This window comes from Lithobates pipiens, unplaced genomic scaffold (assembly GCF_037356315.1).
Source record: "Lithobates pipiens isolate NorthernLeopardFrog02 unplaced genomic scaffold, aLitPip1_a1.2 Scaffold_13, whole genome shotgun sequence".
Taxonomy (NCBI): domain Eukaryota; kingdom Metazoa; phylum Chordata; class Amphibia; order Anura; family Ranidae; genus Lithobates; species Lithobates pipiens.
In genome coordinates, this window is record NW_027507718.1 from 411,064,695 (window position 1) to 411,087,334 (window position 22,640).

At 41.5% G+C, this 22,640-nt stretch overlaps 1 protein-coding gene across 9 annotated transcripts in view; it reads left to right on the forward strand.

Moving 5' to 3' along the window:
* Positions 1-22,640, forward strand: part of FRYL (FRY like transcription coactivator) — a 471,518-nt gene that overhangs the window by 359,074 nt on the left and 89,804 nt on the right. For all 9 annotated transcript variants that reach the window (XM_077477518.1, XM_077477512.1, XM_077477513.1 and 6 more), the window contains 8 exons: positions 1,636-1,743; positions 11,417-11,654; positions 14,914-15,099; positions 15,473-15,559; positions 15,778-16,046; positions 17,667-17,862; positions 19,077-19,201; positions 22,092-22,149. In XM_077477518.1, coding sequence (XP_077333644.1) covers positions 1,636-1,743; positions 11,417-11,654; positions 14,914-15,099; positions 15,473-15,559; positions 15,778-16,046; positions 17,667-17,862; positions 19,077-19,201; positions 22,092-22,149 — 1,267 coding nt within the window. The remainder of the gene's footprint in view (positions 1-1,635; positions 1,744-11,416; positions 11,655-14,913; positions 15,100-15,472; positions 15,560-15,777; positions 16,047-17,666; positions 17,863-19,076; positions 19,202-22,091; positions 22,150-22,640) is intronic.

A 22,640-nucleotide genomic window follows, 5' to 3' on the forward strand; every position in this document is an offset into this window, starting at 1 on the left:
CAGGGTTGGAAGAGGTCCATCGTACACCTCTACAACACACCTACATAATGTTACTTTTTCTGCAGAATATGCATTTTCCTGCATTTCACATTCCAAAGCAACCTTTACATTCACACTAAATTCACATAGATACTCTCTATCAGTTAAAGGGGAAGGAGTGGCAAGCATAGGTTGATTTCAATCATGGAATGCGCTATGTCCTAATACCACCACAGAGATGATCAAGCACAGCCTTAGCGAGCATACGCAGGTATGTGCGTGTGTCAATCTAAGGCCAAGTGGAGTTAAATGCTCCCTTGGAGCCATTGTTCTCCTCGCTGAAAAAAACAGTGATTAATGCTAGTGGCTATAACAGCCACTATCAATAATCGCATGCAAAATTAGGCAGGCTGGTTGTACCCAAGTTGATTGATCGATCAACTTGGGTACATTCAGCCTGCCCATACATGGTTCTTGTCCAGTTCCTGCTGAAGCAGACATAAGCTTAAGCTGCAGGGCTGGTGTTGGCTGCAACTGGTAGAACAGTGGCAGCTGTAAAAATAGCAACACGTAGAATGCAAACTTTTCTGCTGATAACAGAAAGCATAAATTAAACCACACAGCAGGGGAAGCCAACTTGTAGCTTGTCTACTGCTATTAAGATCAGGGTGCCTGGAAATTGGCTTTAAGGCACCTTATTATTAACTGGTGTTGCTGCACGAAGTCAAAGTAATCCCTCTGGAGAAAATGTTATTTTTACACTTTTTCAACAGGTTTTTAACTTTTATTTTTTGTGGCGGTGACTTAATGCGTTAGTAAATGCTAACAAGCTTAATTTAAAGGCAGTTTAAAAAAAATAAATATCTAGGAGCATTTTGTGGCTTAGTCAACATATTTACACGTGTTCACACAATACCACCTTGCAGGTCCACAGAACACCCAAGAATAATAACGTGTTCATGAAATTAAAACACATGATTTTTCATTTTTTATGTTGCTTTCTCAATAAATATTTCTCCAACACCCGGGAAGTTCTAACAGATAAGAAAACTAGAGTCTGATTTGCATGAAAAAGGGCATTTTTTTTTTTTTTTTTACATTCAGATCTACCTACATTCAGTCCTACAGTCTTTTCCAGGTACCTGGGACCGTCCCTAGAAATCAAGGATGGTTGTCTGCTATGGTTTAAAAAGACATAAAACATGGTACAAATAGCAGTGACCACCTAGACATGCCAAAAAGTCCAGAATGGCAATAATTTTGAATGGTTTGTTGGCATTAGGGCCAACTCTGCTAAAGGTACAAATGACAGTAATTGAAAAAAATGCTGCATTGTGATCCTGAATTTTTGTAGATTTATGGAGAAAAGAATAAAAAGATTTTATATGAGTGAAAGGATCTTTCGGTTTGTAGTTCTTACTAATGGAAATTGATGAAATCTCTAGTTTATTGCACCTTTTACATTATTGCCTTTTTAACGCTGCCTTATAGAAAAAGTTCCTAATTAAGTCTTCAGTTATGTAAAGAGGTTTTTACTGTTCTGAAACATAGTAGCAAAATGGAAGAGAACATACATTAGAAGATATATGTATTACATGTGTTTTTTTTTATGTTTCTGTTCATGGGTGTTGATTTCTTGCTGCTCTTTTAACACAGAGGTGAAAGGAAACCCAAGATTGACTTGTTTAGGACATGCATTGCTGCTATTCCAAGGCTTATCCCTGATGGTATGAGCAGGGCTGATCTCATCGAATTGCTAGCAAGGTAAAGTTTCTTCTATAACTTGGTTCATCACATGCAGATGCTTTTTGCTTGTTGTTGTAAATACTTGTTCTTTCTCATCCTTTAAAGGTCTTAAACTTTTGGGTTATACTGCTACCTACCATGGGATTGGACACTGGCAAACAAAAAAACTGTAGGCCAGTCCAGGCTAGGCATTGCAGTGCTGGACTGGAAGTGATCTGCTTTGCCTAGGGCACTTTTTAGTCCCCATTTTGGCAACCAGTTAAAGGAAAAGTTTTGGATTATAGGATAAACATACATCCACACCTCAATGCTGCAGCATCTGTGTGAGGATGCATCTGACCCCACGCCAGTTCTGACTGAGCGATCGCATGACCGCTGATCACTCAACTCTGAGGGGAGTGCAGTGACTATCAGTCACCGCTTTCCGCTCTGCTTCTTCAGCACTCACTGGAGCGACAGGGCGGTAAGGGGATGGGTATGGCTGGCTTCAGGTCTCAGCCATGTGTTTAAAGGCGTAGCAACCTGTCAATCAGGCAGCTCTGCCCCATCAGCCGATAGTGGGATTTAGCTCATTATAAGCTTACTCTTGGTCACAGGAGAACAAAACAAATGTTCTTCTGTGACCCTCAAGAGCACTACAGCCAAAAAAACTGTGGCTATATTTTTCCTATAAACTTGGAGCACTTTCTAGGTCCAGAGCTGTTGGCATTGCCTCAGTGCTTGCCCTGATGATTCATTCTATGAGTAGGCTGATCAGACTGAGCATTGAGAACTACCTAATTTATTTACATTCCTGGGTCCCTTTACTTTTTTTTTTTTTTGCTTTTCCAGTACTAGCCTGCTGCACTCTCAAGGCACCCACATTGAGGGGTACTTTGACAATCTCCTTCTGAGGAAACAAGTAGGCACACGCACTGTGGACGGCGTAGCTTATACTATCTAGTCCTAGACACAGCTCAGGCTAGAGTTTTTTCTCTGTAAAGAGAAACTACAAACTCTGATCCCAACTGTAAAAACTTCAGTCTGTCCAGGAGTTGTTGGATTCTCTGCTTTTCTCTCGTGTGGTAACCTTCTTCAAGGTCGTTCCATTTGCCCAATTTCACTTCAGGGCCGTTCCATTTGCCCAATTTCACTTCAGGGCCGTTCCATTTGCCCAATTTCACTTCAGGGCCGTTCCATTTGCCCAATTTCACTTCAGGGCCGTTCCATTTGCCCAATTTCACTTCAGGGCCGTTCCATTTGCCCAATTTCACTTCAGGGCCGTTCCATTTGCCCAATTTCACTTCAGGGCCGTTCCATTTGCCCAATTTCACTTCAGGGCCGTTCCATTTGCCCAATTTCACTTCAGGGCCGTTCCATTTGCCCAATTTCACTTCAGGGCCGTTCCATTTGCCCAATTTCACTTCAGGGCCGTTCCATTTGCCCAATTTCACTTCAGGGCCGTTCCATTTGCCCAATTTAATTTGCCCAATTTCACTTCAAGGCCGTTCCATTTGCCCAATTTCACTTCAAGGCCGTTCCATTTACCCAATTTCATTTGCCCAATTTCCTTTCAAGGGCAGTTCCATTTGCCCAATTTCATGTCAAGACCGTTCCAGTTTCCCAATTTCATGTCAAGACCGTTCCAGTTTCCCAATTTCACGTCAAGACCGTTCCAGTTTCCCAATTTCACATCAGACCTTTACAATACAACCAAGTCTTGTCACTGTAGGAGAGGTAGAGCAGATCCTGTCCTGATCAGTACTTAACATTTTAGCATTGTCCACCATTTTCATCCCAGTCATGGACAATTGGCAAGCACACTACAACCACTGGCAACATCTGGACTCAGGAGAGTGGTCCCTAAACCAAGAGGTGTTTCAGGACCTGTGTCACAGGTAGGGAACTCTGTATGTGGACCCTCTGGCCTCCAGGTTCAACAACAAATTTGGCAAGGTTGTTTCGAGGTACAGGTATCCTCTAGTACAGGCCTCAAAATTTCAAGTCCTGAACTACTAGCCAGGCCTCACCTGTGCCCATCATTGCAGCGTGACCAGCGCCCACCAATTCAACCTCGCCTGTGCCCACCAAAGCAGCAATACCAGTGCCCATCGTTGCAGCCTTGCCTGTGCCTATCGTTGCAGCCTTGCCTGTGCCTAGCGTTGCAGCCTTGCCTGTGCCTAGCGTTGCAGCCTTGCCTGTGCCTATCGTTGCAGCCTTGCCTGTGCCTATCGTTGCAGCCTTGCCTGTGCCTATCGTTGCAGCCTTGCCTGTGCCTATCGTTGCAGCCTTGCCTGTGCCTATCGTTGCAGCCTTGCCTGTGCCTATCGTTGCAGCCTTGCCTGTGCCTATCGTTGCAGCCTTGCCTGTGCCTATCGTTGCAGCCTTGCCTGTGCCTATCGTTGCAGCCTTGCCTGTGCCCATCGTTGCAGCCTCGCCTGTGCCCACCATTGCTGTGCGACTTGTCCCAATCGAGGACTGATTTACTATCATGCTACAAGATTACTAGCTTCAATGGCATGGCTGTTGAACCCCAGATTTGAGAGAAAGGGGCATCTCTGAATTGGTGATTCTCCATAATGGTAACCGCTAGGAGGACTGCATCGGACATGGAAGCTATACTTTCTTTGCTGTGAGTCTCAGGGCTTCCAATATAGGATGTGGGATGAATTCTCTTCTTACAACTGAGTCTTGACCACCAGTTGGCTCTTGCCATTAAGGGTCAGCTCTCTGCTTTTGCAATCTTGTTTCAGAGATCTTTGGTCTCTCATTCTTTGGTTAAGACCTTTTTACCAGGAGTCCCCCATGCAGCTCCCCTTGTTTTGTTCTCCCATAAGGTTGCACCAGATTTTCATTCCACCATCACTAGGTGGTTCAGATAAACTGGTGTTCATGCTTTTGGTTCACAGGATCTGTCAGTGCCTTTCAGCATCAAAGAACTGTGTCCCACATCTGCAAGGCTGCCACCTCAAAGTCTGTTCCCATGCTTTCTGAGTTCTACTAGGTGAATGTGCAGGCCTCATTTGGCCGTAAGGTCCTTCAGGCACCTTTTTGAATGGGAGGCAGTCGCCATTTATGTCGTCTTTTCCTATGCCTGTTACCATTATTCGTTAACAGGCACAGGAAAATCATTTTACAGTGAGTACAAAAATCCAATTTTTTAGCACTTAAAGAGAACCTTTAGTGTCAAGTGTAAAAATGTCGTATAAAAGTATGAACCAGTATCTGCACTGGTTCATTTAGCTAAATGAACCAGTGCAGGTGGTGGATCAGAAAGGTGTTTATTCTGCGTTATAGTTATACTTATGCCCTTGTTCCTAAATAGTTAGTAGCCCTTTAAAGTGGAATTCCAGTCAAAGTCTAAACCTACTTTCACCCCTATTCTAAACCCATTCTATCTATCTTAAAAAAGTAATAATGACTATACCTACCTATTCTGAAGCCGCTCCAGTCCAGTTGCATGATCGGGTCCCAACACAGGCCTCAATGTAGAGGAAGGACAGCCAACGACGAGTGCCTCATAGTAAGCCTATGGGTGAAGTCACCACATAGGCTCTGCAGCCGTTGTCGGAGATCTTTCCTCTGAACTGGCAATGGAGATATCAATGCGATCGGACATGAATGGCTTCGAAATGGGTCAGTATACAGTGAGGTAAAAAAGTATTTGATCCCCTGCTGATTTTGTATGTTTGCCCACTGACAAAAAAATTATCAATCAATAATTTAATGGTAGGTTTATTTAAACAGTGAAAGACAGAATAACAACAAAAAAATCCAGAAAAACGCATTTCAAAAAGTCTCTAAATAGATTCTCATTTTAATGAGTGAAATAAGTATTTGACCTCTTTGCAAAGGATGACTTCCTACTTGGTGGCAAAATCCTTACTGGCAATCACAGAGGTCAGACATATCTTGTTGTTGGCCATCATGTCCCACTCCTCTTTGCAGATCCTCACCAGGTCATAGTAAGGTTTAAGGCTGACGTTTGGTAACTCGAACCTTTTGCTTCCTCCACATATACTATGGGATGAAGGTCTGGAGACTGGCTAGGCCACTCCAGGACCTTAACCACTTCCGGACCGTGGCAACACCAATATACAGCGACTGTTTGAAGAGGGATATCTTTGTTATGGGAGCAGCTAGCTGCCATAACCCCGGTATCCTGTTCTTCATCAGGTGGTCGGTTTCCTATAAAAGTGGTCTCTGTGGCGGATTCGTAGCGAGATCACTTTTATCAGTGGTGGCAGAGGGCCCCCCTCCCGCCGCTTACAGGAGCCGTCGGTAGCAGCAGAGACGATTGGGTCCTCTTCCATGTGTGGTATGGAGATGAGTGAGGGAAAGATGGACCCCACCCGTCTCCATACCATTGCAGGGCGGAAGCGACGTCAAAATGTCACTTGCACCCATATCTCTTAAAGGGCCATTTTTCTTCTTTTTTCAAATGACAAAATTTTATATATATATGTATAATATAACATTTTTTATTTTATTTTTTATTGAATGTTAGTGTAAATATGAGATCTGAGGTCTTTTTGACCCCAGATCTCATATTTAAGAGGTCCTGTCGTGCTTTTTTTCTATTACAAGGGATGTTTACATTCTTTGTAATGGGAATAAGTGACACTTTTATTTTTTTTATTTTTCTTTCAAAAATAGTGCAAAAATAAAAGGTAAAATAAATAAGAAAAATTTTAAACGCGCCCCTTCCAGCCCAGCTCGCGTACGGTGTGAAAAAGTATTGCAACAAACGCCATTTTATTCTCTAGGGTCTTAGAAAAAAAAATGTATAATGTTTGAGTGTTCTAAGTAATTTTCTAGAAAAAAAAATGTTTTTAACTTGTAAACAACAGATCTCAGAAAGTGGCTCAGTTCTTAAGTGGTTAATGTGCTTCTTCTTGAGCCACTCCTTTGTTTCCTTGGCCATGTGTTTTGGGTCATTGTCATGCTGCAATACCCATCCACAACCCATTTCAGTGCCCTGGCTGAGGGAGGGAAGGTCTCACCCAAGATTTGAGAGTACATGGCCCCGTCCATCCTCCCTTTGATGCGGTGAAGTTGTCCTCTTGTGCTTTTGGCAGAAAAACCTCCCCAAAGCATAATGTTTCCACCCCCATGTTTGACGGTGGGGATTGTGTTCTTGGGATCATAAGCAGTATTCCTCCTCCTCCAAACACGGCGAGTTGAGTTGATGCCAGAGAGCTAGATCTCCGTATCATCTGACCTAAACACTTTCACTCAGTTCTTCTCTGAATCATTCAGATGTTCATTAGCAAACTTCAGACGGGCCTGTACATGTTCTTTTTGAGTAGGGGGACCTTGTGGGCGCTGCAGGATTTCAGTCCTTCATGGTGTAGTGTGTTACCAATTGTTTTCTTAGTGACTAGGGTTCCAGCTGCCTTGAGATCATTGACAAGATTCTCCCGTGTAGTTCTGGGCTGATTCCACACTGTTCTCATGATCATTTAAACTCCGCGAGGTGAGATCTTGCATGGAGCCCAAGATCGAGGGAGCTTGACAGTCATTTTGTGTTTCTAACATTTGTGAATAATTGTACCAACTGTTGTCACCCTCTCGCCAAGCTGTTTGGCGATGGTCTTCTAGCCCATTCCAGCCTTGTGTAGGTCTACAATCTTGTCCCTGAGATCCTTGAACAGCTCTTTGGTCTTGGTCATGGGGGAGATATTGGAATATAATTGATTACTTCTGTGGACAGATGTCTTTTTATACAGGTAACAAGCTGAGATTAGGAGCCCTCCCTTTAAGAGAGTATTCCTAATCTCGGTTGTTACTTTGTATAGAAGCCAGAAATCTTGCTGATTGATAGGAGATCAAATACTTATTTCACTCATTAAAATGCAAATCAATTTATAACTTTTTTGAAATGCATTTTTTCTGGATATTTTTGTTGTTATTCTGTCTCTCACAGTTTAAATAAACCTACCATTAAAATTATAGACTGATCGTTTCTTTGTCAGTGGGCAAACGTACAAAATCAGCAGGGGATCAAATACTTTTTTTCCTTACTGTATACATCTTTTCTTTTACAGGGTAGATAGAATAGTCTTAGAATGGTGGGTGGGAGTAGATTTAGGCTCTTATATATTTATATTTTTTATATATTTAAAATTTTACATACATGTGCTTAGTGCATGCTAGTGTTTATTGCTCATATGTGCACAACTGAAATTGTGTTTTATTTCTGGTGATAGTGAAATATGGCGCTAAATTGTTATAGTCTGGTTAATCTGCTCAACAGTAATGATGTTGATCTTGTATCATCCTAGGAATTCAATTCAAATTTGCTATGCTTTGCTGCAGTTTATGATTGATACCTTTTTTTGTATTTCTTTTTTAAGTCAATATAAAATGTATTAACAGTACAATAAACAATGCACATTCCGAAGTATTACATTTATACAATTCCTTCACAAGATACAAAGTAGAATAATGTTCTTGTACATAGCCAAAGCAGGTTTATAGATTGAACCTGAGATATCATTAGTTGTCTCACAGTATATGCATCCCTATATATGGTTCAGCAAGACATTCTCCTCATATCTCTTCCCCAGTACTTTAAATTACAATCACTCCAAGGGTGAGGACACTGAGCGGTTGAGTTCCCATGTTACGCCAATAGCCTATCAAGAATTGGGTCTAATGGAACCAAGACAGGGGTAGCTAGCCAGCATCCCCAGATCATATTGAACTGGGTAGGGCTTCCTGTATGCTGCTATATAGAGTGCTGATATTTCAAAGTTATTCCCATATTGATTAACCACATCTCTAAAGTTGGAGAGTTTGAGAGATCCCATGTTGCAGGATCAGCTTTCGAGGTTGGAACAGTGCTCTGGACCCCACCTCTGACATATTTTTCTATTATTACCTCATCCAGTATAAGCATTTTTGATGGTGTTTACTATGCCAGTCCAAAAGTGGTGCAACTTTGGACACCGCCAAAGGAGATGCATCAGGTCCCCATTAGCTCCCTTGCATCTTGCACACAATGGGTCTGGGCGGAGTCCAACAACAAACAATTTAAGTGGGGTTCAATGAACCCTCAATAATATGGATAGTTAAAACAGTCTCTGGGTTATATTTAAAGAACAGCCTTGGACCGATTCCAGGGCCTCCAACCACTGATCCCCGTCTATACCTTTTTGTATTTCAATTATCTATAACTTTCTTTAGAATATTTATTGAATATGGTAATTCCATGTAAAAATCATTCAGTGCCCCGTTTGTGAGCTGCAACATTCCCTAGATTCAAACCCTAGCACTGGTAGAGAGTAGCGACAAATTATGTTTTACATTGCAACAGGCTCTTTACACTGATCTGAGCATTAAGTTCTTGAAATTACCCTACATAGAGAATAAACGCAAAAGAAAATCTGTGTACCTAAAACACAAAAGTTTCTTTGTACAATTTTTTTTTTTTAACATGTTTCAATGATGAGCCGTATCCCAGAGCAATCAGACCAAACCTTTATCAAATTCAGCAGTTGGAACAATTCACAAGCTCATTAGTTCAAGAGTCGTATTTTCATTGTATGAACACGTGTAACTACACATGTTATTGTTAAAACCGGTGTTGAAGAATGGCAGCTTCTATCAGACGTTATTCACACAGTTGTTTTGTGCAGTGGAAATTTCTCTTTTAAAAAATGCATCACTGGTATAATTGTAGATTCTTCACGGAGCAGAAAATGTTATTGCTCTTTTGTACAAGACTGCTAATGATTGAAATCAGAAGTGTTTGTACCAATTTGTAGATGACTTAGCCACCAGTGTAGTGTGTCATATGCACAGCAGGGGGAGTTTCAGCAGTTGCTAATGCACCACAACTATATAATTGTGTGCGTGTGTGTGTGTGTGTGTATGTGTATGTATATGTATATGTATATATATATATATATATATATATATATATATATATATATATATATATATATATATATAAAGACAAAAAAAGAGTGGTCATGAGACTTTAAATGAGGTGGGTCACAACTAGGATACAATTGAACATTTTATTATAAATTCATGATATACAAAAATACTTTAAAAAAATCTGTAATATATCTATGCAAAAAGTTTTATAAATATTGGCAGTAAAAAGATCCATATATAATGAGACACTATACGTATATAATAATCGTGAAGATATCACAACAAAATGCACAATTGGTCTGTAAATGTACTGTAGCATCTATGGATCTCTACGTGTTTTGTGGATTTCACTAGGGTCCACTCATCAGGAGTTTGATGCAGCAATTCATCTATGAAAAAAATGATATATATAATAATCTTAAAAAAAAGGGAATAAATTAAAAATAAATAGATAAAAAAAAATAAATGAACAAATTGATAAATAAATCAAGTGCCGATTTGTTCTTTTCCCCACATTTTTTCTTCTTAGAATCATCTGGTCTACTGTGTTCATACACCCTAATTACCACACTTGGGGTCTTGTTATTTTTTCCCCCTGGCTGCTTTCCCCACTAATCCACTGTTGGGCCCACTAATTGAGTTGATGTGTAAGTAGTAAGGCATTTATTATCTATCTTTTGATTTATTTTTTATTTATTCAATTTTTTTTTTTTTTATGAATTGCTGCATCAAACTCCTGCTGAGTGGACCCTAGTAAGATCCACGAAACACGTAAAGATCCATAGATGCTAGAATACATTTACTAATTTACGGACCAATTGTGCATTTTGTTGTGATATCTTTATGATTATTATATGCGTATAGTGTCTCATTATATATGGATCTTTTTACTGCCCATGTTTTATATGACTTTTTGCATAGATATACCGTATTTATCGGCGAATAACACACACAGGCGTATAACACGTGTATTCATTCTAAGGGGGAGGTTTCAGGAAAAAAAAATTTAATTTTAAATAAGGAACTTTGAAGCAAAATAAGGGTCAGTGCCCTTCTGCAGCCTCATCATTGCCATCAATGTAGCCTGATCAATGCAGCCTCATCAGTCCACATCAATGCAGCCTCACCATTGCCATCAATGCAGCAGCCTCACCATTGCCATCAATGCAGCCTGATTGATGCCCATCGCAGCCTAGAGGGGACAGAGAGGGGGGCGGGATGAGCGCCAACAGATTACATACAGTGAGATTCTCCTATGATAGACAGAACAGTGGTCCAATAGCGGCCCAGGAGATGGGACTTCCTATTACAGAGGCCAAGTGAATAGGAGATTCTTACTGTATGTAATCTGACGGCGCTCATCCTGCCCCCTTCCTGTCCCCTCAGAGGCAGCTAAAATTGGCGTATAACAGGCACACGCTATTTGCACTCGATTTTCATGGTGAAAAAGTGAGTGTTATACGCCAAAAAATACAGTATTACATATTTTTTGTATATCATGAATTTATAAGAAATTATCAATTTTATCCTAGTTGTGCCTACTCTGTGACCCACCTCATTTAAAGTCCCATGACCACTCTTTTTTGTCTTTATATGTATAACCTGGGATGGAAGTGGGCCACAGTTTATGTTCCAGATCATTTTTTTTTCTTGTTTCTATTGATTTTTACTAGACACAAAAGTGCACATATATGCAAGAAACATAGAAATGATTAATATATTCTTAGACTGTGAAACCTTTTAAACAGCTGTCGCCATTCTCCTGTGCTGAGATAAATAATGCTCTGTGAAGCTCACTGTGTTAAATGTCTGTTCCTTCTCTCTCTAGGCTTACAATTCATATGGATGAAGAACTGCGTGGGCTTGCTTTCAATACCTTACAGGCATTAATGCTTGATTTTCCTGACTGGCGGGAGGATGTTCTTTCTGGATTTGTATACTTTATTGTGCGGGAGGTAACTGATGTGCACCCCACTCTTTTAGACAATGCTGTGAAGATGTTGGTCCAGCTAATAAATCAGTGGAAGCAGGCGACTCAGATGCCCAATAAAAAAACAGATTCACAGGTATTTACCATCCCTATCCTCAAGCCTTGCCATCTAGAGGAATCATTGACTAAAGCCTGGTACACACAATAAGTTTTTCTTTCCTTCAACCCAGCAGGCTGAATGAAAAAAACTGACACAAATGATGTTACTATAGCGGTCTCCCCCACTGTGTGTTGTGTTTTGACAGAGGGAGCGCCAGAACACACAGGTCTGCACTCGCAACTATTGGCTGCCCGTGCTGATCAGATTCTGATTAGATAGTGATCAAATACTGATTTTCCAGCATGCAGTCTTGAGGTAGGCTTCTGTCAGACAGAGAGCTGTACACACAGGCTGAAGGCCTTTACTGTATCAGCTGATTTCTGCCAATATTTGGCCCATGTGTACCCGGCATAAGGATCTAACTACATATGGGGGTTGATTTATCAATGTTGGAGAGTGTAATATCTGGTGCAGCCGTACATGGTAGCCATTCAGCTTCTAACTTCAGCTTGTTCAAGTAAGCTTTGACAACAAAACCTGGAAGCTGATTGGCTACCAGGCACAGTTGCAGGAGATTTTGCACTCTCCAGTTTTAGTAAATGAACACCATAGTACACAACTGACATATTGCTTTTGCTGATATCTGTAAGTAGCAACTATTGCTCTGTATCTATCCATGGTTGATCATGGGCAGTTTGTTGGTGCTGAAGTTATATCCGTTTAAGGATGATTGCGGTATTTTGTAATCATAAGTAATAGCATTTTTGCAAGGCAGGGGTGAGGAGGTTTTATTGTGACATTCTAAATCACATATGAATTTAAAGTGGAGTTCCAGGCTTTTTATGTTTATTAAAAGTCAGCAGCTACAAAAAGTGTAGTTGCTGACTTTTAATAAACAGACACTTACCTGTTCCATGGTCCAGCGATGCGACCAAAGGGAGCGTCGATTGTCTCTGCCTGTGCCTCCATTGCCACTGTGGGCACCTGGCCATGACAGCTTTCAGCTTCACGGCCGGGCACGCACGGTGCATGCGCGAGTCGAGCTGCGCTCCTGGAGTGGACAGGAGATTGCCTAGAGGGAGGGGCTGCCTAAGGTGAAAGGAGGAGTCTCCTTGGCGGTCCCTGGGTGGAAGGAGGAAGTGGGACAGGCAGTCCCCCTCCTAACGAAGCCCCCACTCCCCCCCCCCAAAAAAATAACATGCCAAATATGGCATGTAAGGGAGTGAGGAGTGCTTAAGTTCCATTTTTGGGTGGAATTCCACTTTAAATCATGCAGCAGCAAATCTCATAACTATTGCCCATGTTTTAATAAATAATTATATCTGTAGTTTTCTTTCTGTAAATGAATGCAAATCCATTACTCACCAAAGTTTTCCACATGTTCTAGCAGTTTTTCAGACTGCTAGGTGATAATGCATCATTTAATTTTGACAGCAAATGCAGTCATAACTTGCCCTATGGACAGCTGTGGGGAAAAATGGGTAGATAAGGGAATAACGAAGGCAAATTAGGGAGGATATTTTTAGTGCTTAAGGGCAGGGCTGCTTGTAATGCTTAGGGAAAATAATCAAATGTATTCGCCTATTGAAGTGTTGGATAATGAATAGCGAATCAGATTGGCTGCTGTGCTAAGCATAGACTTTCTTAAGACAGTCCATTCCTTATGTATAATAAATGAGTTCCTTTTTTAAGAAATGTAGTAATAGGGAGAGAATTACAATGTGTCCTATAACTCATTCAATTATGTATTAATCATGTGCCATTCGCATGTACCTCCTGATGTTCCAAATATTATCAAAGGCTGTGTAAGATAAAACAGCCAAGATTTTATTTTACATAATAAATTCCACATTTTTTAAAGCTAGTCTATCAGTAGTGAAAACATATATAGGCAATACCCCACTTTTAAGTACACAATGCGACCAGAGAATATATGTAAAACGAAAATGTACTTAAAGTGAAGCGATACCTTTTTTCACTTCTCAGTGCATGTACTGCATTGCAATAGTCATTTACAGGTATACCGTATATACTCGAGTATAGGCCGACCCGAATATAAGCCGAGGCCCCCAATTTACCCCCAAAAAAACTGGCAAACTTATTGACTCGTGTATAAGCCGAGGGTGAGACATGCCTGTCCATCCCTGTGTGTGTGTCCGTCCATCCCTGTGTGTCCGTCCATCCCTGTGTGTCCGTCCATCCATCCCTGTGTGTGTGTGTGTCCATCCATCCATCCATCCCTGTGTGTGTGTGTGTCCGTCCATCCATCCATCCATCCCTGTGTGTGTGTGTCTCCATCCATCCATCCATCCATCCCTGTGTGTGTGTGTCTCCATCCATCCATCCATCCATCTCTGTGTGTGTGTGTCTCCATCCATCCATCCATCCATCCCTGTGTGTGTCTCCATCCATGTGTGTGTGTGTGTGTGTGTGTGTGTGTGTCCAGCCTACCTTTGTCCCGAGCCTCCGTCCCGTGCCTTGCCTCCTTGCCTCCGTCCCGTGCCGTGCCTTGCCTCCTTGCATCCGTCCCGTGTCGTGCCTTGCCTTGCCCCCGTCCCGTCCCGTCCCGTGCCGTGCCGTCCCGTGCCCTCTTCGTCGGCGGCCATTGTAAAGTTCAAAAGCTGCGCCGCCGCCTTCGCCTGTGATAGGCGGAACACTGAATTTCCCAGCAGCCTGTGTTCCGCCTATCACAGACGTCGTATCATCCTCGTCCGTAGTACGAGGATGATACGATGTCCGTGATAGGCGGAACACAGGCTGCTGGGAAATTCAGTGTTCCGCCTATCACAGGCGAAGGCGGAGCCGGAGGCGCGGCTTTTGAATAGAATGGCCGCTGTCTGTCTGCTCGACACGCTGATCGAGCGGGCAGACAGCGATGACTCGAGTATAAGCCGAGGGGGGCACTTTCAGCCTCAAAAAAGAGGCTGAAAATCTCGGCTTATACTCGAGTATATACGGTAACTGATTTTTTTTTTAAATCCAAAAACTCCACCTGGTGCCAAAATAAGTGCCCACACACAAAGAGTGAGACACAAAACGTGCAGCGGGTGTTGCACTGTCCTCCACTAGGAAGGGGAGGGTTTATGAAAAAAAACGCTGATGTTCAAAATGTGCAAAAGAGCACAAAAAAGCTTTTTTTGAGATGCAGTGTGCAATGAGCCCTTAGTGAGATTAGAAACTCTTGACTGTATGGAACATCGGAACATCGAACCATCAAACATTTCTAAGTGAGTTGGGAAATCCTTGCTTATAAAAATCCTCAAACATTAACTTTTGTTTCCATGTCTTATTACAGCGGGGCCTAGCCAATGGAGGATCCCATACCCTCCCTCTGGAGAGAAGTCCATTCTCCAATGTGTTCCATGTTGTAGAGGGTTTTGCACTGGTCATTTTATGTAACAGCCGATCTTCCACCAGGAGACTTGCTGTAAATGTCCTTCGAGAGATACGAACTCTGTATACTGTGTTAGAACTTCCCAAGGTAAGAGAAGACATTTAATAAGGACAAGGTTTTATCTAGTCTGGAAATGTTCTTTCTTTGTTGATCCTTTATGCTACTGTACATTATGCTAACGTATTCCCAAATGATCGGTTTATGCTGTATCCTTAATATATATACAATCACAAATTTAAGAAAAATATGCTGATTAACGGATGTGAGTTTCTAGGACTTCTGGGAATGTTTCTTGAAACAATCATGTCTGCATGCAGTTTATTTGTAGTGATAATTTGAAGGAGAGGGTGAATGTATTGCAGGATGTAGATGATGGCTGGGAAATCATTTTTGAAGTAAAACAGAATAACATTTTATGTTTTGGTTTCTCTAATTTTTTTTTTTTCTTTTCTTTTTTTAGTGTGATGAAGAACTGGCTATTGATGTGTTGGACAGGCTTAGTCCTTCTGTTCTAGAAAGCTTTATACATCTTACAGGAGCAGATCAGGCAAGTGTTGTCACACAGTTTCTTAATGTGGCAAGAGTCTGTTTTTCTCATATACTGCTCTGAATATAGTTAGACGACCTAGAAAAATGTTAATTGAGAAAGCTCAACCCAACAAGGACACATCTAACATACAAGAGGCTGGTCATACTGGAGATGGGGATACCCAAGTAACTGGTACATCAAGTTAACTTCTAACATGGTTTTCTTTTTGCATTTAGACCACTTTGCTGTACTGTCCAAATTCGATAGATCTGCAGACACTTGCAGAATGGAGCTCCTCGCCAATCAGCCATCAGTTTGATGTTGTCAGCCCATCGCATATCTGGATCTTTGCACACGTTACGCAGGGTCTGGATCCATGGATAATAAGCCTCTCCAGCTTCATGAAACAAGATAATCTGCCCAAGTACTGCCCCACAGCTGTCAGCTATGCCTGGATGTTTTCCTATACTCGCTTGCAGCTTCTGTCTCCACAAGTTGATATAAAGTAAGATGTTTATTTCTTCTGGTTAATGCACACCTCTGCAGTGGGATTATCAGAGATAGGTGCTTCTTTAAATTAGTTTTGATCCCCTCCCCAGTCTGTTAATTTCCATAGGCACTTGGTCATTTAGCTGTGCTCAGATTAGTATTAAACCTTTTTTTTTTTTTTTGTACTTGAATATTATGTTAATGTTACTTTTTCCTGAATTTATATTCAGTTGGAGTAGAGATATGAAAATGGTGTTGTTTTCACTACAGACAGCTTGCTCCAACATACAAATGTTTTATTTTGTCCTACTTCATACATGTCCTTAGCTCTACACTGAGCCACAATGATAGTCTTTGGCTGTTGCTGCCAAGCTGCTGTATTCTCAGCAGAGGTTGGCACACCCCCTGCTGAGTCAACCCGTTAGCTCTGCAATCAGCAACGCTCAATGCTCCCTGTTGATTGAAGAGCTTTAGTTCTGAATCAGCAGAGGGCATGTCACACCTCAGCATAGAAAGTGCTGCTTCCACACAGAGTAGGGGTCATTCTCTGCAGCATGAAGGCAGGGCACAGGCTTTTCTACTTAGGCTGCAGCTGCTTTAAAGAAGACTGTAAAACATTCCACAGCATTGGTTTTGATGCTTCTGAAATGTATTCCGCTGATTAAAACTAAACGATCTCTTGTTCTGTAAGGTGAACCAGACCTGGCCTAAAGTGTTTCTAAGTTAACAACTGTACAGTCGCATTGTGGTGCTTGCATTTAACGTCATAGTCTTCAAATTTACTCTTTTGTCACTGTGGAGCTACTTGATTCTTGTGCTGAGGTTGTACATGAAGTTTTGACTGCTGCCCCTAGTCGTGCACTTAAAACAGAATTGAACTAATTTTACTAAAGACTGTGAGCAGGCAGACTATTATTGCAGAAGAGTCATGCAGTGTATCTTCTTCGATAAAATATACCTACCTGCCTGCTCACAGGAATTGTCACCCCACGCCCGCCAAATGGAGATGTTCAAAGGCCAGACTGCAGAGAAGATGCCAGCACTGTTGAGGGACCTGGACCATTAGAGAGGAGGTAAGTATATTGCCTTTAGGTTCACTTTAAATCTTGCACTTGATGGTTAATGACAGAAGATGGGGCTTAGCACTCATAGGAATCATGTACAGCCTGGGCCTATGATCAGTCACTTTGTTACTATGGAGCCTTTTTATTCCTATTCTCATTTTGTACGTGAGATTTCAACTGTTGCCTAATTGGAGCCCTCATTGATGCAACTAATTCTTCAGCTTGACAGTCAAATTACAGATGATGGGGTTTTACATTAGGAGGGTGGGGATTAATCTTGTTCAGGGAAGTTGAGGCCCAATCCTGCGCCCAGGATCCAAAGGGACTCAATAAGGACATTTTATTTGAAGATGAACACACGTTATTGTAGGCACTTTAGCACTGTTGTAACCTTAAAAACATTAAGTTGTGGTCAGGTTCACTTTGATGCACATATCTGCAATTTAAAAAAGTTCCCTTTAAATGAAGACTTGTGATCTTTGACATGAAAAGATAAATCAATTGCCAAGAATTTAGCAGGCAGGGTGTTTGTAGATTGTACTAACAATATGCTTGAATGTATTTATTTACAGCAGTCCCATTAATGCAAAGAAAGTGACTGCAGTAACTGGCAGTGACTCCTACATTGGACTTTGGAGGAACTACTTAATTCTTTGCTGCAGTGCAGCAACGTCCACGTCTTCTTCAGCATCTGCTGGTTCCGTACGATGTTCCCCTCCTGAGACGCTGGCGTCTACCCCAGATAGTGGATATAGCATTGATCCAAAAGTAAGCTACTTTACATGTACTGTTACTCTTCATGCCCCTGCTCTATTTATGGTGTTTTGATACATAGGAAAGTCCGCCTTTAGATGGCATAATTTATATTTGTGAATTATGGATGTGAGACGCTGGATCGCTGAATAACGATATCCATTATCATGGAACAGACACGGAATCATAGAGCATATTGCTTTGACTATGGCAGGTCACATGCAAATAATAAACAATATTAGCACCACACAAACTGTCATAGAATCCAGAGAAATACTATAAGTATATTAGTCTCTAATCTACTTGGTACAAGACGTTACAGCCAGTGCATTTTGGGGGTTGCAAAAGTCCCCCTTCATCAGTACTATGGAAACTATATGGAAATGGTTTGTATGACTCTTAGAAATCAAAAGCACAACCTAATTTCCAGGTCACTGTAACTAGTGTCATCTCAGGTAAGCACCAATAAACGTAGTTCTCTGCACTCTACAACAATTGGTGTGGCGCTCACATTGTTTTTTCCCTATATGTTTGCCTTGTATTTTGTCCACCTTGTCAGAACTGTAATTAAAGTAAGAATAAAATACAGAAATGAAATAGTAGGCAGGCAGTGCTGTTGTGTGTTGGCTGGACAGTCTAAAACAATCATTCTCAGCTAGGGTTCTGTGGAACTCTAGGGTTTCTTTTGAGGACTTCCATCAGCAGTGGGCAATTGACCTCCAACCTGATGGTGCATAGTTTTAGGGGAATTGTTCTTATGCTTAATGTCTACTGTAGGTACAATATAAAAAAAAAACTGAGCTCAAACATTCCCAGAGTCTTTTACACATTGAGGAAGTTGAGTACCAAATTATATAGTCAAATAATCAAATATATCACAATCTATATCAAAAGCCTGGAAGTGTTTAAACAGGGGATTTAAAAGGGATTGGCATGGATATGGAAGAATTTGATTAGGTAGAAATGAGGAAGAAAGGATGGGGTATTGTGACAGAGAAGCATACCTATACTTGAAGTTACCCAGAAGTAAATAGCAAAAATGGCTAGGAAAGCCAGAGGAATCCAAGTAGTGAGGAGGCTGAGAAGCACTGACAGAAAAAAAGCAAGTCTGAGCCTCGAGCGGAGCAATAATGACTGCGTGTCAGTTACAAAAGTTATGGCTTAGGAACTTAACAGAAGAGATGTGGGCAGCAATGGAGAATGGGATTTAATGATGGTTTTTTTTTCAGATAATTGGCAATCCATCTCCCTCATCTCTGTTCAAGCACATAGTACCGATGATGCGTTCTGAGAGTATGGAAATCACAGAATCTCTAGTTCTGGGCCTTGGCAGGACCAACCCTGGAGCTTTTAGGTAAGTTGCCTATTACTTTATTGTTTGAGAAATTGTCACAGTAATGTTATAACTAACTTTAGTACTAATAAAGAATATCTGTAGTGATTTACTTAAACAGAACATCTTTTATTCTGGAAATGTGGAAAAAAGTGTTGTACATCTGATTTCAGCTTTATACGGAAATGTAGGAGCTTAAATGTCAAAACTGGATGAAGAGAACACGAAGCATTGTTCTACATCATCCAGTAAAGTTCATTTTCCCACTACATGTTAAAAATGAAAATAAAAGCAAGATGGATATCTCTTCTATCTACCTTTGCTTCAGCATTTTAATAAAGAAGTTCTACCCTCAGGCTAGTTAGAACTGTTTTAGATACTGTTAGTCCTAAAGTGTATTACAGAAGCACGGCATTAATAATATTATTCCTAAACTGTATAACAGAAGCACAGCATTAAAACACATAACATTTTACCATATTCAAGGCAAATATAAACTTCAGAGTTTTATTTCCTCTTGTTGTCCTTCAAGTTCTGGTTTAGGATCATCAGAGCTCCTGCCAGAGTTTATCCCTGTACGTCAGCCTTTCTCAACCGGAGTGCTGTCTGATCTACTCTGGGGTACCATGGCAAAATTATTTAGTTTCTCACTCATGCATTCACTACATTAGAGGAGCTTTAGTCTGCCCCCCCAACATAAAATTAAAGCCAGCAACTACAAATGCTGTAGCCTTTTAATAAAAGGACACTTACCTGTCCATCCAGGGGTCCAGCCCCCATGCTCACCCGGGCCAGTCCTTTACCAGTTCTTCACCAGTCTTTGGGTCCACAGCGCTGGCATGTTTAAATTTGAAAGCCGGTTGTGGCTTTTTATGGCTTTACGCCAGCTTCCCACTGCGATTGCACAAGCCGCGTTGCACTTTGTGGTCCCGCAGAATCCTGGGACTTGGGACATGTCCCAGAAGGCTGTTGGTGAAGAGAGGGGGGGCGAACTTCCACTCGGATTGTCTAGGTGATCCGAGTGGGAGTGGGTACCTATCTAAACTAGGTAACCTTTCTAAAAAAATTTAACTGTCAAAGTGGGGGAGGAGGTGGAGAACTGGAGCTTCCCCTTTTGAGTGATGTTCCACTTTAAGGTAAAATATGCTTTAGCACCTTCTGCTGTCAGTCAAATTGTGTGTGAAGGATGGGGGTGCCTAGCTGTGCGAGTCTATGGACACAGCCTGGCTCAGGGTGCACCCACACATGTATCCCCATAGCAGACGGGGGCCCCAAAAGAGGAGGAAGGAGACAGCTCTGTGCAATACCTGCACAGAGCAGGTAAGTGTAAAGCCCTGCACAAACGGTCAGACATTCTGACCACAAAATCTGTCAGATTTTTTCAGACGGATTTTGGCCGAAACTTGTGTTGCATACACATGGTCGGACAAAGTTGTCGGAAAATCTGATCGTTTGGAAAGAGGTGACGTACGTTGCGTACGACGGGACTACGTAGAGGCCAGTAGCCAATATCTTTCATCTCGTAATTTATTCTGAGCATGCGTGGCACTTTGTCGGAGATCTCTACAAACGATCGGAAAAAGTCCGATCTGATTTTGTTGCCAGAAAATTTTAGATCCAGCTCTCATTTTCCGTCCGAATTTCAGAGGGAAAAAGTCTGATAGAGCCCACACACTATCGAATTTTCTGACAACATAATACGATCGAACCTTTTCCTTTGGAATTTCCGACTGTGTGTACAGGGCATAACATGTTTATTATTTTAGTTTTAAAAAAAATGCCTTTTCAACCACTTTAATTGTCTCTTGACAAAAATTGGCTCAAGTAAAGTACTGTATGGTTTTAGGCAGGTGTGAAAAAATCCTGTAAATTAAGAATGCTGTTAGAAATAGAAGTGTTACTAGCTTATATGTATCCGTTAACAAATTGTAAAGCAAATGAACAGAAGAGAAATACAAATCAAGATGTGGTGTGACCATACTAGTGTGCCATAGTTGAGTTGCTTAGCCTTGTTTCCACATCCTGTGCAGGAAAACAGAGGAACTGGGGTGCAGAAAAATGGCAGCAGGTGCTCTGGGCTGACGCGTCAAAATGTAAAATATTTGGCTGTAGCAGGAGGCAATTTTTTTCCCAAAGGGCTGGAGGGTAGTGCAATAATGAGTGTCTACAGGCAAAAGTGAAGCATGGTGGAGGTTCCTTGCAAGTTTGGGGCTGCATTTCTGTAAATGGAATTAGAGATTTAGTTCGGAATTGATGTGACTGTACAATATGTAAAGTGCTGCATAAAAATGTTGGCACTATAAAAATACCTGTAATATACAGTATAAATATATGCTGGAAAAAAATCTCTGTGCATTGATCATCTCCTTTTTCTACGGGGGGGGGGGGTGAATCTTTCACTGCACATGTTCTGCATTCACATGCCATCCCAGTGATGGAAAGGTTAAGGTAAGTAATGGTAATGTAGGCAGATGTCTTACAACCTTCCCGGCAAGACAGTGCCTGTGTGTTGGCCAGGTTTGCTAGATACAGTATGTTCATATATGTTTCCCTTATCTCCTTCCTTTTTAATTTAAATTATTTTCTTTAACTCCCTTTTGTAACTGTTGCAATGATTTCCCTACTGTTACTGTACAATGTTAAAAAGAGTATCACACTGGGTTTGTTGCTGACTTGAACAGTATCATTATCATTTGTCCTCCTTCCATCCTGTGAAGTTCACGTCCCATGTAAAAGATGTAGCTCATTAATGACCGAGATGCAGATTGCCAAAAAGCACTGGCGCATTCTGTCACGTTGGTGTAATTACAACCCACGCCTGTAAATATTTTGTAAACACCGTAATGTTTCCTGTCTGAACAGCTGTTTAAACTACAGGTGCCTTACACTGTTATCTGTTATTTGTATCCAGGGAATTAATAGAGGAGTTGCACCCCATAATTAAGGAAGCACTTGATAGAAGACCAGAGGTAATTATATTATATGTCAGCACTGCATTGTTTATATTACATGTTCAGCTTCCAGCTCTTGATGCAAATTGAAATACATGAAATTCAAGGTCCTTTTTTACTCTACCTGTTGATGTATCCAGACCTCTCTTGAACCTCTTGTTATAAAGATAATAGTCCTGTATGGTGAAAAACGTGGCTCTTTAAAGAGGAAGTAAACCCTAATGGGTTTACATCCTCTTTGTTTCCCTGCAAAGGTAAAGCATAATGGGCTACTATGCATCGCATAGTAGCCCATTATGTGTCACTTACCTGACACAGGAGCCAGCGATGTCACCTCTGTCCCCTCTTCCACGGAGTGTCCATCTTCTTTCCGGGTATTATGGCTCTGTTGCTGTGATTGGCCGGAGCTGCGATGACGTCACTCCCGCGTGTGCGCACGGGAGCCGCCACTAACGGCATATCGCCATTAGCAGCGCCATGCTTAGTGCGCCACTGTCTTTTTGCAAATA